At 36.2% G+C, this 12,828-nt stretch overlaps 1 protein-coding gene across 1 annotated transcript in view; it reads right to left on the reverse strand.

The window, feature by feature from the left end:
* The window catches only part of LOC107186493 (discoidin domain-containing receptor 2-like), a 111,016-nt gene that overhangs the window by 27,599 nt on the left and 70,589 nt on the right, over positions 1 to 12,828 (reverse strand). Inside the window, exon 12 of the mRNA XM_015574356.1 lies at positions 5,949 to 6,140. Within this exon, the coding sequence (XP_015429842.1) occupies positions 5,949 to 6,140 (192 nt within the window). The remainder of the gene's footprint in view (positions 1 to 5,948; positions 6,141 to 12,828) is intronic.

The raw sequence follows: 12,828 nt of genomic DNA on the forward strand, positions 1-12,828 counted from the left end.
GGATGGAATCGTTAACAAAATGCCTCGGTGATCGTCCTTAGAGACGGAGCACGCGTTTAATGGCGGACAATGTACCGGGTGTCATGTGACTGGTGGTACAACAGCGTTGGGGGATTCTATGGGAGAAAATGAGTCGAAGAAATAACGTTTTTTGTTTTCGAGAAAATCGTGTTTGACGATTAATCTGATACGTGAGTACACTAAATCATTTATGAATGCTCGAAGGCTCCTTGGTATTGAATGTTTAGACGTTATCCCCACCACTGGGAGGGGGGGCGTGGAACTAGCCAAGCGCCCAGTGATGGAGATGACGTCTGAACACTTCCATGATTTACTGTATTCGTCCATGGTAGTAAGTAGAAACGGAACGCAATGAGCACACGCGGTAGCCAAGTCCTATTCAATTGGAGCAAGTTATACAGAAACCTACCAAGCCTGAAAATGACAACAAAATTAGTTAAACACACTACGGATCCCATTATTTTGTGATCTTTATTTTGCAATAAAATTACCAACCCATAGAACAACTCTTACATTGTATTGTACAATTACTGAAACTACCAAATTATAGGGAATTAAAAATAATATTAAAATTAACTATAGAAAATTTAAAATAAAATTAAAATTAACTATAGAAAATTTAAAATAATATTAATTATACTACTCACTATTAAATAAGCTATTGAAAAGCATTGTAGAACAGCAACAAGAAATAATATATATCCAATCGAAACAAAGCGACTTTCTTTTTAAATTAAAATCTTGAAACTGAATTTGCAGTATCACATAAGTATTCGTATCCTCGTAATTCTTGAATTCGAATGACTAATAATTCTTTAACAATATATACTTACATTCTGCAATGTTTATCATTTTTAAGCTTTCGAATGATGTGTCGTTTATTGAAAAAAAAAACAATTCATAATAATATAAGTGCAAACTCATAGTAATATAGTATAGACATTCATAGTAATATAAATGAAACTCACAAAAGTATTCGTATTCGTACCAGTTGTCTCCTTGTGGAATCAAAATATTTTCAAATATTTGTAAATTTCCTGTAGCCCCTTAAATTGTACGAATTATGCCAGATTCACACTAGCAGTCACGGTACGGTTAGATCACGTCAAATCAGGCAGCGGTCTTTATTGCTCACACGTAATCCAATAAGAGAGATATAGCCTAAATTCAAACTGCTCGTGATCTATCCGTACCTTTGAACGTTGGTGTGAATCTGGCTTTAGAATACTTTCATGAGATTAAATTTTCGATGATTTGTTTAAGTTTTCAATTACGATTATTACTATTTTCAATTAATGATATATAAATCGAAAACCAAGATATTGCAACAATATATTCTTATTGATAAACGTTTCAGAATGTATATTGTTAAAGAATATTAATCATTCAAATTCAAGAATTGCGAGGGTACGAATACTCCTGTAATTCACTGTATGTCATTTCATTGAGGATTAATAGCTTTCTGCATAACTTGGTCCAATTGCACGTGTATCCAGCAGATATTCAAAGTCGATTTTCTCGGAAACGAAGTCTGAACTAAAAAATCTTATTTTACATTTTCGACTTGTTTTTTCACGTAAAGTCACTCCACTGTAGCAGTTGATTGTACCACCAGTCACATGATACCCTATATACCGACATGACGCGAAAGATACAGACTCTCTCATTCGAAAAACGCGACCTATTCTTTTTCGGGTAACGTTTTCGTAAGCGGATTACGCGGTGGAACAGATTTATTTGTCCGTGGGATGGCCACGTCAACGATGGCCGCCCCCCACCCGCGTAAATATTGTTGGACGCGCGCGCGGCCCGTGTTCATGAAGAGGAATCGTTATATTTCATTCGTGCGAAACTCCGTTTTTTTTTTTCGAAAAAAAAAACACATCGAGACGCACCGCGAATTTTCATTGTTTCCCTTTCCGTGATTTTTGACCCCCCGCTGACCCTCACTCCCGTGATTTTTTTTCCGGGACGCGAAATTCGCACGGATAACACGGAATTGCAATTACTATACGTTTATGCAACGGCAGAAGGTAATGTTTCCCGGGCAGTCGAATATATCGATGTTAACGGGTCATTCTCGACACATCGTTTGGCGGAACGGTTCGGTAGTGGTTCGATTGCAACCGATCGGTTCGAAAATATGGATTTGGAAACAATTTTGTGCGTCTGAAAATTGCATTCACCGAACGAGCACGGGTGGCTAACACTAAAAATGGCAATCGAGCGTGGTGAATGGAAATAGTTTCGTTTACGTTGTCGGTCTAATTAACAGAATTGAGTAAGTTGAACTCGACACTCGGGAAAGTATTTAACTCTGTCACGGAATTCATTCGTTTTCCGTAGATTTCGCCCGAATAACATTAATTATGAATATCGATTGTCGTAATTAATTGATTGTCAAAGTTTGTCTCTATTTTTTTATTTGACCACGGTTAGTATGATATACTGTTATTTGTTTTTTTTTAAAACGATCGAACACATTCAAACACGAATATGCAGAAGTGAACGAATTATTAGACCAATTAAACTAACAGTGCAATATAGTGCAGTATAGTACAATATAGTTCAACACAATATAATCCAGTACACCCTTTTCTAAATCTGCTACGTACATTATCAACAACTTATTTGTAAAATAATTTGTAAAATAAGTTGTTGATATATTATTCATTGGTTTACAAAAAAATTTGGAAAAAATATTTCTTTTTAGCTTCCGTTTTTTTAAAAAAAAAGGTTGCAATTGTCGTCAATAATTACGAGCGCTTTTATTTCGTGTCGTATTCACTTCTATTGTGTACTATTTTCGTTCTTACGGCCAATTAGTTGGAATTTTGTTAAATTTTCAACCCCCTTTAATATAATGAATTCCCAATTTCCGTATGGACTCATATTTCAATACTGATCAAAAGCACATGGAATTGTATTAATTTGTAGCTTGAAAGCGGCGAAATTCACGCTAAAAGTTAAATTAACGTCAAAATATTCCAAATGAAACGTCATTCTGAACAAAGTGTAACACAGTAACCGGATAACAGCGTACATGGTATTTCACGAGTTACAAAACCGTGAAAATAAATGCTCTTCTTCTGTAATACGTAATTAATAAATTTCGATAAATTTGGTTACAATAGTCGACAGGGTAATTCAGCTCAGAGTAATTTAAGAATTAAGAAATTTCAGATAATGTATAAGATAGATTTTTCTACAATTGTAGGGAAGAATGATTATTAGGATTATTATGTTATTATACGACTTCGCGAGCCATTCTGAGCGGTCGTTTATGAGACGAAATTTCAGTAGCTCGTGAACTCTCGAATAGCTATATCAATCCCGATCGAAGATAAAGAGGAGCCGGAACGATCGTATCGGTCGTTCCCTCTTTGGCAGCGGTCGCAGGAAACGAACGCGCGGGAAAAACACGGTCCGGCCGACAGCTGTCACGAGCACCCGATGATCTTCTCTCTGTCGTTCACCTCTCATTTTCAGCCGATTTCTCGTATTTCGAGCAGTTTCGACTCGATCCGCGGACGTGCCGCATTTCCACACGCGCCTACGAACGTGATTGGAACTGACGTTCTCGCAACGATAAAATCGAAAAATTGGGTTCATTGTTCGCGGCACGGAAGCCATCGTTAGCTGGAATATCATTCGTCACGCGTATCGACGATGGGGACACCGACACGAGAAAAAATCGCCGTTGTTACATTTTCGATTGGACACACCAGTTACAATAAAGGGGGTGGGGGAGCAGGCGAGTGATTAAAAAGTCAAGCATCATTCGACGGCATACGGTTAACTGACGTATTGTAATATATGAAACTAATTTTCCGCGAAGAGTATGGTGAAATGTTTGCTGGAAAATTGCTTCGCGACCGGTCATTGAGGAAAGAGACGATTTCGATGCAATTCGAAAGTTTTTTCGGTCAGTAGGAATTGGCACTGATTATTCAGAATGTAATTTTACTGCAGTTACTGTAGCTATAATACATCATTTTTATTCTGTTCATTCGGTTTATCTTATATTCGACTCTTTTAATACAGGTTGCGGCATTTAAATTGACACGTGAAAATATCATAAAAACAAATCATTTCATAAGAAAGTATTTTAGACAACAGTTGTTTGATTTTGAGGGAGATAGAGAATGACATTATGTATTCTTAATCTGGTGAACGTTTTGAAGGTCATTTGAAGGTCAACTTTGTGTTTTTAAATGGATAAAATTTTGTTTAAATTGAAAGACAAAAACGTTTCAGAGAAGAATTGTTTATTTTTTTACGTGGATTAACGACCTGTTAAAAGAAATATATGTATTCATTTACGAAAACGCAGGTAACCTTCAAATGACCTTCAAAACGTTCACCAGATTAAAAATACATAATGTCATTTTCTTTCCCCCACAAAACCAAAAAACTTTTGTCTAAAATACTTTCTTAAGAAATGCTTTGCTTCTAACGATATTTCCATGTGTCAACTTACATACCGCACCCTGTATATCTACTACACTTTTTATATTTTTTCTGTATTTTAGTGGACTCATTCCGAATACATATCGCAGTCCTGGAAGAACAATGACACAACTGCAAAAAAGTAATTTTTCAGGAGATGAAAGAAGAACAATTGTTTTTAGTGATACTTCTGATTAAATAATGAAACAATGTTTCACAATGTTGGGAACAAAGTGATTGTTAGCGTATTTTGGTCACTTTTAAGTTGTATTAGTCACGAAGATATTTCTGAGACCAGTGACGCGTGTTACTCAAAATGTTCCAATTTTGCACTTGTGTTATCGTTCTTCCGAACCCATGATACGAATACAGAGAAATTTTCAAGCTTCTTCTAACAATTGTTTGAGACAGAATAGTCTCTTCAATTACTCGTTCGTAAAATTATATTAATTACGGATTGTCAGAAACTATAAACCATATAACCGTTCTAAAGACGATTATTGATTTTTTAAATATGGGAGTGCATGTTTTAAAAATCACAGAACTTACGAAATCACCGCATATTAACTAGACGAAAAGAAATACAGTAGAACCTTGATTATCGGAACATCACTTGATTGAACACTCTCAATGTATATTTAGTTGAATTTTATTTTGCAAAATGAACAAATCGTATATAACAATTTCATTTTGAGTTACTGTCTAGCATTTTTAGTTTGGAAGTAACTTTGATGATAAGAAAAGCAAAATTAAATTAATTCGTCTGTAAAGCGCGTATTAACACATTTCGCTTTAGTCCTGTAAAATTACAAGTTTATTGGACAATTGCTTCAGCACTGGTTTATTATCATATCCCTTCGAACATTTTAAACAGCCAATTATATAATATAAGAATTTTCCTCAAAACTTCACATAAAAGTGAAGTTCAATTTAACACGAAGTCAAATGTATTAACACTATAATTACCAAGCAAGTCAAAATGTTTTGTCGGTTCATTCTCATACCGATGATTAAAATATTATAGCCATATATTATCTCAGATATTTTTAATATTCTGTTACGATTTGAGAAAGAAGAAATTAATTAATTTATAAATTTTCAAAAGTTTGTCATGTTTATCGATCGATCGAAATAGATGTGCGTTTATCGTCGGTAGATCTAGGGTTAAGAACACTTTGAAGCCAACAGGTGACTCAAAACACTCGTAAAGTAAGAATTAAAATCGTCACAAAGTTAAAGCTGTTCATTACAACTACATCAATAACGTATAACAAATACTTATATTCCCAGTATTCATAAAGATTCATCTCTCAAACATCCGATTACCGTGAAATCGTTCCGTATAATCAAAGTTCCATCGTGCTCGCAACAGCCTATAACTATGATGATCCTTTCCAGCCGATTTAATCCCCGAACCCGTCTGTCGAATCGTTAAAAATGTTGTTTCGTCGCCGTGAGGACGCTGTAATTAGCCGTACCTGAGGGTCTTAGCCGTGTGCACGGTCGACGTTTCAGCGATGTGGCTCTGCAAATATTGATTCAAATCCCCGTACTCGCCGTTCTCCGATACGATGCACATGGGATCGTCTTGGAGGCTGGCGCCCAGTAGCCGTCCGACATTCCGATCGGCCAGCCGTGCCAGTCGTTTTGCCTCCTGTTGAAATTCTATCCTGGAAAATACACGGGGACACTCGGAAGTAATATCTTTATAGTCGGATGCCTCGCCGACCCCGTGCGACGGTATTGAATACGGGCATACCGGATGATGCCGGGGGAATAATGCGAGTTAGTCTGTCTGGGTATCGTACCGTTTTCCCGTGGAACTTCTCCCTCTTTCTCTCCTTTTTTTCTCCAATCCTTTTTCTCCCTCTAGAGGAAAATGTGAACGAGGGGTGGGGATGTGGGGTTGTGGAGGGGGGAGAAGGGCGGACAAGGGAGAAAAAAAACGGAAGAACAGAAGAGGGATTGTAGCCGGCAGAAGGTACGTAACACGGGGTCACGGATAAGAGCCGGCCGAGATTATCGTTTCAAGAACGCTTGTGAGCTTCATGTTTAATAGGGCCTTGCCTGTTGTGTTTCGGTTGTCTAATATTTATGATCCGGATAAGAGAAAACCTGATGTACCTCTGAGCCCCACAAGGACTTGTTGTCGAGACTGAAGCAGAGTATTCAGCGGATCGAATGACTACTGAGCGCATGGAATTGTGTTGTGTATGTATATGGATGGTATTATGAAGTACACTACCGCTCATAAGTTTAATCGCATCCGTGGAGATGCAGTAAAACTGAAAGTAACTGTAGAAGAAAAATGAATTGTCTTGTATAGCATATTATTTGAAATTGGGGGGTAACGTGATAATTATGGATGCACATATTATTCGAAAATACCTTCAACAATAAAAATATTTGAATCTGCTAATGAATGATATGATCGTAATGAATACTACATAATACAGGGAAGATATGGAATCGTGTTTTCCTTCTAACCTACAATAGTACATTCCAACGTGCTATGATGTATACTAAATTGCATGGGAAACAATTAAGGAGACATTAACCATATTTTAAATCGAGTATTGAAATAACAATCGAGTTGGTTACAATATTATTGCGTGCGTATGGAGTTCGCTAACAAGTTTGTTTTACTACTGAAAACTATGGTTAAAAGACAGCAGTCAAAGTTGGAAATTACAGCTGAAATACATGTATTACACGATATGAAGATTGATACCTTCTTTCTTTTAATCAGGCAAAGCACGACAACGTCAAATAACCGAATATTGTATGCGGGACTAAACCTTTGCGTTGTGCGATTAAAGTTATGAGTGGTAGTGTCTATGTTCTGTCTTTCTTTTCTTGTTTATAAAGACGTTGATACCTTTGGGGGTCATCGACATTGACCTTTTCTATTGAAGCTTGGATGTCATTGATGACTTAGACAGCGGATCTTTATGCATTTATAGCTTCTCTTAACTTGGGAAATATAGTAAGATAAAGGTTTTAATAAATTTTCATACTATTCGTATGTGATTGTTAAAGTAGTGAAGCTTCTAGTACAGAATACGAAATTCTGCTCCATTTCGATTTTTAGATACAGGTATCAGAAACTGTAAATTTCCATAAACTTTCGCAGTTTCTCGATGACTGACAGAGTTAGAAGTAATGTAGACATGTCAAATAAACGGTAATATTTGTAAGCTTTCCGATATTATTAATAATATAATATAAGCCATTAACCTTCATCAATATAAATGTACAAACTATAATAATACAGATCAGTTCAATAATTTTATATAATATTTTGGCAACACGTGTTTCGTGTAGTGAGAACTTCTTCGTTGAAAATATGTAGATATTTAGTATTTATGTCTATGCTTTATATGTTTCAATTTTATGTAATACGCTAACATAATAATAGCATTATTGCATTTAATACTATGCTTTCTTTGAAATGCAATCCTTGGTTATGCTGTATAAGGATTCTAATTAAGGAACTTTATTATGCGTGTGGTCAGCGTGCAAACGGACTACGTAATGCGTCTTTGTGGAGATCAACGCAGCAATTTAGCGGAAATGAGACTGAAAGGAAGCTTCCTAACCGGTACATGGAAAATTATAAACTTGTTTAGTAACTTTCAGAACAAACGTGACATGAAAGGAACGAATCTTACTCAAAGTTATACCAGAAATTTAGTATTCTTAATTTAGGTAGTTATCTACAATTTTGAGGCATATTTTGTAACAGAAAAGATTTAGTAGTCTTTCGAAATGGAAAGTTGCATTAAAAAATCGACAGTCAAATCGTTCACAAATAATTCATTTAACTTTGTTCTGGTTTCGACAATTTCTGTGTGTCCATATTGTTGCCAGGTATAAAGTTACCAGGAGTAAAGGACGGAGATATTAACACCGAGTGACAAGAATGAAAACAAATACGTGGCCTACAAGGTGTGACAATAAAGTGTCGCAGATAATTTATTCAAAAATTTTATTTCGAAAATTAAACGGATGTTAAGCCTTCACCTTCAAAGTATACCCTTGAGATTATGCACGCATTAAAGTGTGAAATCTATTGATCGTAATATTTCTTGTACCCACTTCTTGGTCATCTGTTGCCATACCCACGTTACATTACAGAGCGTGGCAATAAAATTTCGGTCCCACGTTTTTCGTTTGAAATTTTACAAGTATTTTCATAGCTAATAAAAATTCACAATCACAATTTTTCAGGACTATCTATATGGGGCTAGGAAAAATTATTTTATACTTTTTAGTCCATTTTAAAAACGTGGTATATTAGAAATTTTTTTTATTTAAATAATTATTGTTTTATGTATCTGTTAAATAAAAAAGAATTATCCAGGTAGTCCTGAATATAAGTAAAATATCACAAAACATGACATAAACAATGTGTAGATACTAAATGTTACTCATTTTTCGTACAAATGATACTTAGTAAGAATTTTCATATAAAATATATGAAGGTACAATTGTATCTCTGCCGCCTGTTAACGTTGTGAAATTATGCCACCTGACGAAGGTTAACAAGAATTACCCAGAGTTCCGTGAAAAATTGTATCAGAGGCGATGGAACGGCAGCGGAAGGGGGGTGACCGCGTACATTGGGAACGACCTAGTGATGGGCACCATCGACTAAATTAAACTATCAACTAAGGACTATTTAGTCGCAACATACTATCGACTATTTAGTCGATAGTTTTTAGTCGACTGAAATGTTGCTTTATAGGTTATGTATAGATTATCTCGTCAATTTTTCAGCACTATTGGTGTATTTACCTTTTAGAAATGTATTACTTCATAGATAGAATTTCAAAAATATAAATGGTAAACAAGTTTTTTTAAACAATTACTAGTATTCGATTTTTTGTAAGCTATTTAATACTGGCACTTAAAAAATTAACTGCTCTAAATTTGTTATGTAAATCAATTAGGTTATAAACAATAATTTGCACAGTTCTTGGTAATGCATAAAAAAATATATGAAAAAATTGCAATTGGTTTGCACCACGAAGAAAATAATTAAGATCCAGTTAATAGCGATCAATAGCTCGATAGTTCGAGCGAGTCGCTTGAAGCGACTAATATTAGTCGCCTCAAAGTAATCGCTTCAAGCGATTAATATTATTCGCCTGAAGTTAGTCGCTTCAAGCGATTAAAGTAGTCGACGATTGACAAAACTAGTCCACTGAATGTAGTCGTTGGTTTATATCGACTTAGTCGATAGTTTTTAGTCGATGGTGCCCATCACTAGAACGACCATAGACAGTACGTCTATGGGAACGATTGTCGAAAAACTGTGGCGGCGTTGCCGGATTTATCGACGCACGCCACCGTAGGCTTTTTCTTCTTTTTCGTTTACCGCGTCGCTGTTGCGATCCTCCTACCATTTTCTAGCCGACAGCGAGCGGTCTGTCGCGCGAAGAAAAAACGGGGAGAAAGAAGAAACGAACGAGAGAGCTCGATTGTGCTACGGAGAGGCTCGGGTAGGTATACCTGTCACCGAGTTTCTCGTCGACGGTATACACTTCCCACGAGCGTTCCGTCGAGCAGAGGAATCCGTAATCCCCGATCTTGTCTGCCCGGATCATCCGTTCCCTGGGCCGGCGATAACGCGTCGCCTGTTCAGCGTTGGAACACGCTTCACCGTGTATATCCGCTCTTGCTTCCTTGGCTTCCAACGGGGTCTCGAGTGGAGTTTATGAACACGGTTACGTAAATTGAAGAAGAACTATGACGAGCTACGAATTCGCAACAGTTAGTCGTCTGTTAATCCTGGTCCGTCCGTTGTGTCAATATGAAACATTTTTCTTTTAAGAAATGGTGTTATTCTATCATGTGTAGGTAAAGTTTAACTGACGATTCGTGATGTATGTTTTAAAGAATTTGTAAATTTGACTTATTTATCTCTTCGCTATATTAATTTTTTACTACTTCGTTCTTTTGATACAGGGGGACAAAATAAGTTGGGAAGACCAGAAGCGAATGAGGATTACGAGTAACTGTCACTCATTGTCAGTCGCTGGTTGGTTTTGTCGAGAATTAACAAAATATGGTTTTTGCTATGTGTGTAAGAACTAATTGAATAACTTTGAATACCTGGAAGGTATCAATTGTCCGTCAATTGTGTCAATATGACACATTTTTCTTTTAAGAAATGGTGTTATTCTATCATGTGTAGGTAAAGTTTAACTGACGATTCGTGATGTATGTTTTAAAGAATTTGTAAATTTGACTTATTTATCTCTTCGCTATATTAATTTTTTATTACTTTGTTCTTTTGATACAGGGGGACAAAATAAGTTGGGAAGACGAGAGACGAATGAGGATTACGAGTATCTGTCACTCAGACGCTGGTTGGTTTTGTCAAGAATTAACAAAATATGGTTTCTGCTATGTAGGTAAGAACTATTTGAATAACTTTGAATATCTGGAAGGTATCAATTGACACTCACATGATGGCAGTGTAGTGTTATCGACCACTAACAGTTGGCACTCACATAACGCTACAGTGGTGTCATTGGCTGTCATAGTGTTATTAGTGATTTTCGTGTAATTTACAAGGAAACTTCGACAACTCGAAAATTCCGATGTTTCTTAAATTGTTCAGATTTGTGAGGGTCCTCAATAGAAGTATCAAGCAATTTTGTTTTTGCTGTTGTTTGGTAGTTCAAGGTAAAAAATGCTTCTTAAAACGTAATGTGTATCTTTCAATTTTTTCGTGTATATATTGAAAAATATAAAAGATATACAAACATTGTTTACATGAAAATTTAACAGTTTTTTATGTTCCCTAGAGGTGTGCATTGAAATTGTTAGAAGTTTGTTCAGGTATGTATTTATCAACAAATTTTTAGTAAGTCTTTTGTAGGTCCTTACAAGCCTGAAGTTCATTCAAGTGTGAAAGTTTCAGAAACATCGGAATTTTTAGGTTACTGAAGTTTCCCTGGTAGTAGGTTGAACAAAAGGTTTGACGCAGTATAAAGCTTCATCTTAAATAATTATTTGTATTTTTCGTTCCTCAAGGAGAAGTATGTATTTCCTAGTGCAATATATCAGTATTTGATATTCTTATGTTTCTACTGAATATGCTATGTATGGAATCGAGCGATTATTTGTTTATACATTTGATATTGTATTGAGCAAATACGAGAATACCTAGTGCAAGCTAGAACAGTTTGTTTGTAAATGATTTAATGTAATCGTTTATCGATGGTATTAGTAACATAACTGTGCAATTGTTACTATGAATCTCTTAGTGTTTCTATTAATATGTTCTTACTCTACGAATATAGTACATGTAGGTACAATTTAGTAACGAAATCTATGTTATAAATAAATTTGGAACATACCGTCTAAAGTTAAGTCAACCCAGATGTAAATACCATTATTGAGCCAAAGTCATTTATCATTCGATTACAACTGTGCCCATTACCAGTTGAGCCTTCGTTCAAGTAACAGAACGGAATATTCTATTAAATCGGGAATCGATACGGGTGTATGGTGTGTAATTAAATTTTCCCAATAGAAATGAATCGAACAACACGTTATTGGGACATTCGTTTAAGTTCCTAAATATAGGTGGCCGGAACTATTAAGCGTTCCGATATTTTACGATGAATGAAAATATGGGAGGGTATAGGATACCCGCTGGAAAATTATCCCGATCGATTATAGAGTGCTACTCTGATTCGTTTAATATCCCGTTCATAGAACGGTGCGAAGTTCCGGAATGGTAGCGGGATGGGAGACCTGTTATAAGAGGGAAATAATGGAAATGTAGGACATCGATAGAAAATTATCCCAATCGATTATATCGCCGAGCGTGCAACGTTAACGGGATAATTCGATAATGTGGCGCAAAGTGATTTCAAATATAATAACACGCTCCGCGCATTAAGTAGTCGCGACGTGATAATGCGAAAGACGTTTACACTGGAGCTATGTACGTCCACTGCCCTGGTGGTATAATCGGATAACTTCCTCGCGACGTTATTATTTTTCTCGGACGCAAGGGGGGCGTTTTAACGACGTAACACCGATACCCGAACTAGCCGTCAGCGATTGGCAGCACAGTTCCCTCCGTAATTGACTGTATCGAACTTCGAATTCGACCTAGATATCCTTTGAAACCGACTAAACTACCTACCCCCCTCCGTCCCCCAGGGGAATTATTTAAACTCCCGTCCTGCGAATCACGAGACAATAACGAACTGGAAAGTTCGAATGTTTAATACCAATATTGATTTCATTTTAAAATTCATTCGGACACCGCATAGAAGGAAGTGGAACACCTTGAATGGTTATTCGAAACGGTAATTGACCGTTCGAGGCAATTGA

The sequence above is a fragment of the Dufourea novaeangliae genome, unplaced genomic scaffold (genome assembly GCF_001272555.1).
Source record: "Dufourea novaeangliae isolate 0120121106 unplaced genomic scaffold, ASM127255v1 scaffold65, whole genome shotgun sequence".
In the NCBI taxonomy this organism is placed as follows: Eukaryota; Metazoa; Arthropoda; class Insecta; order Hymenoptera; family Halictidae; genus Dufourea; species Dufourea novaeangliae.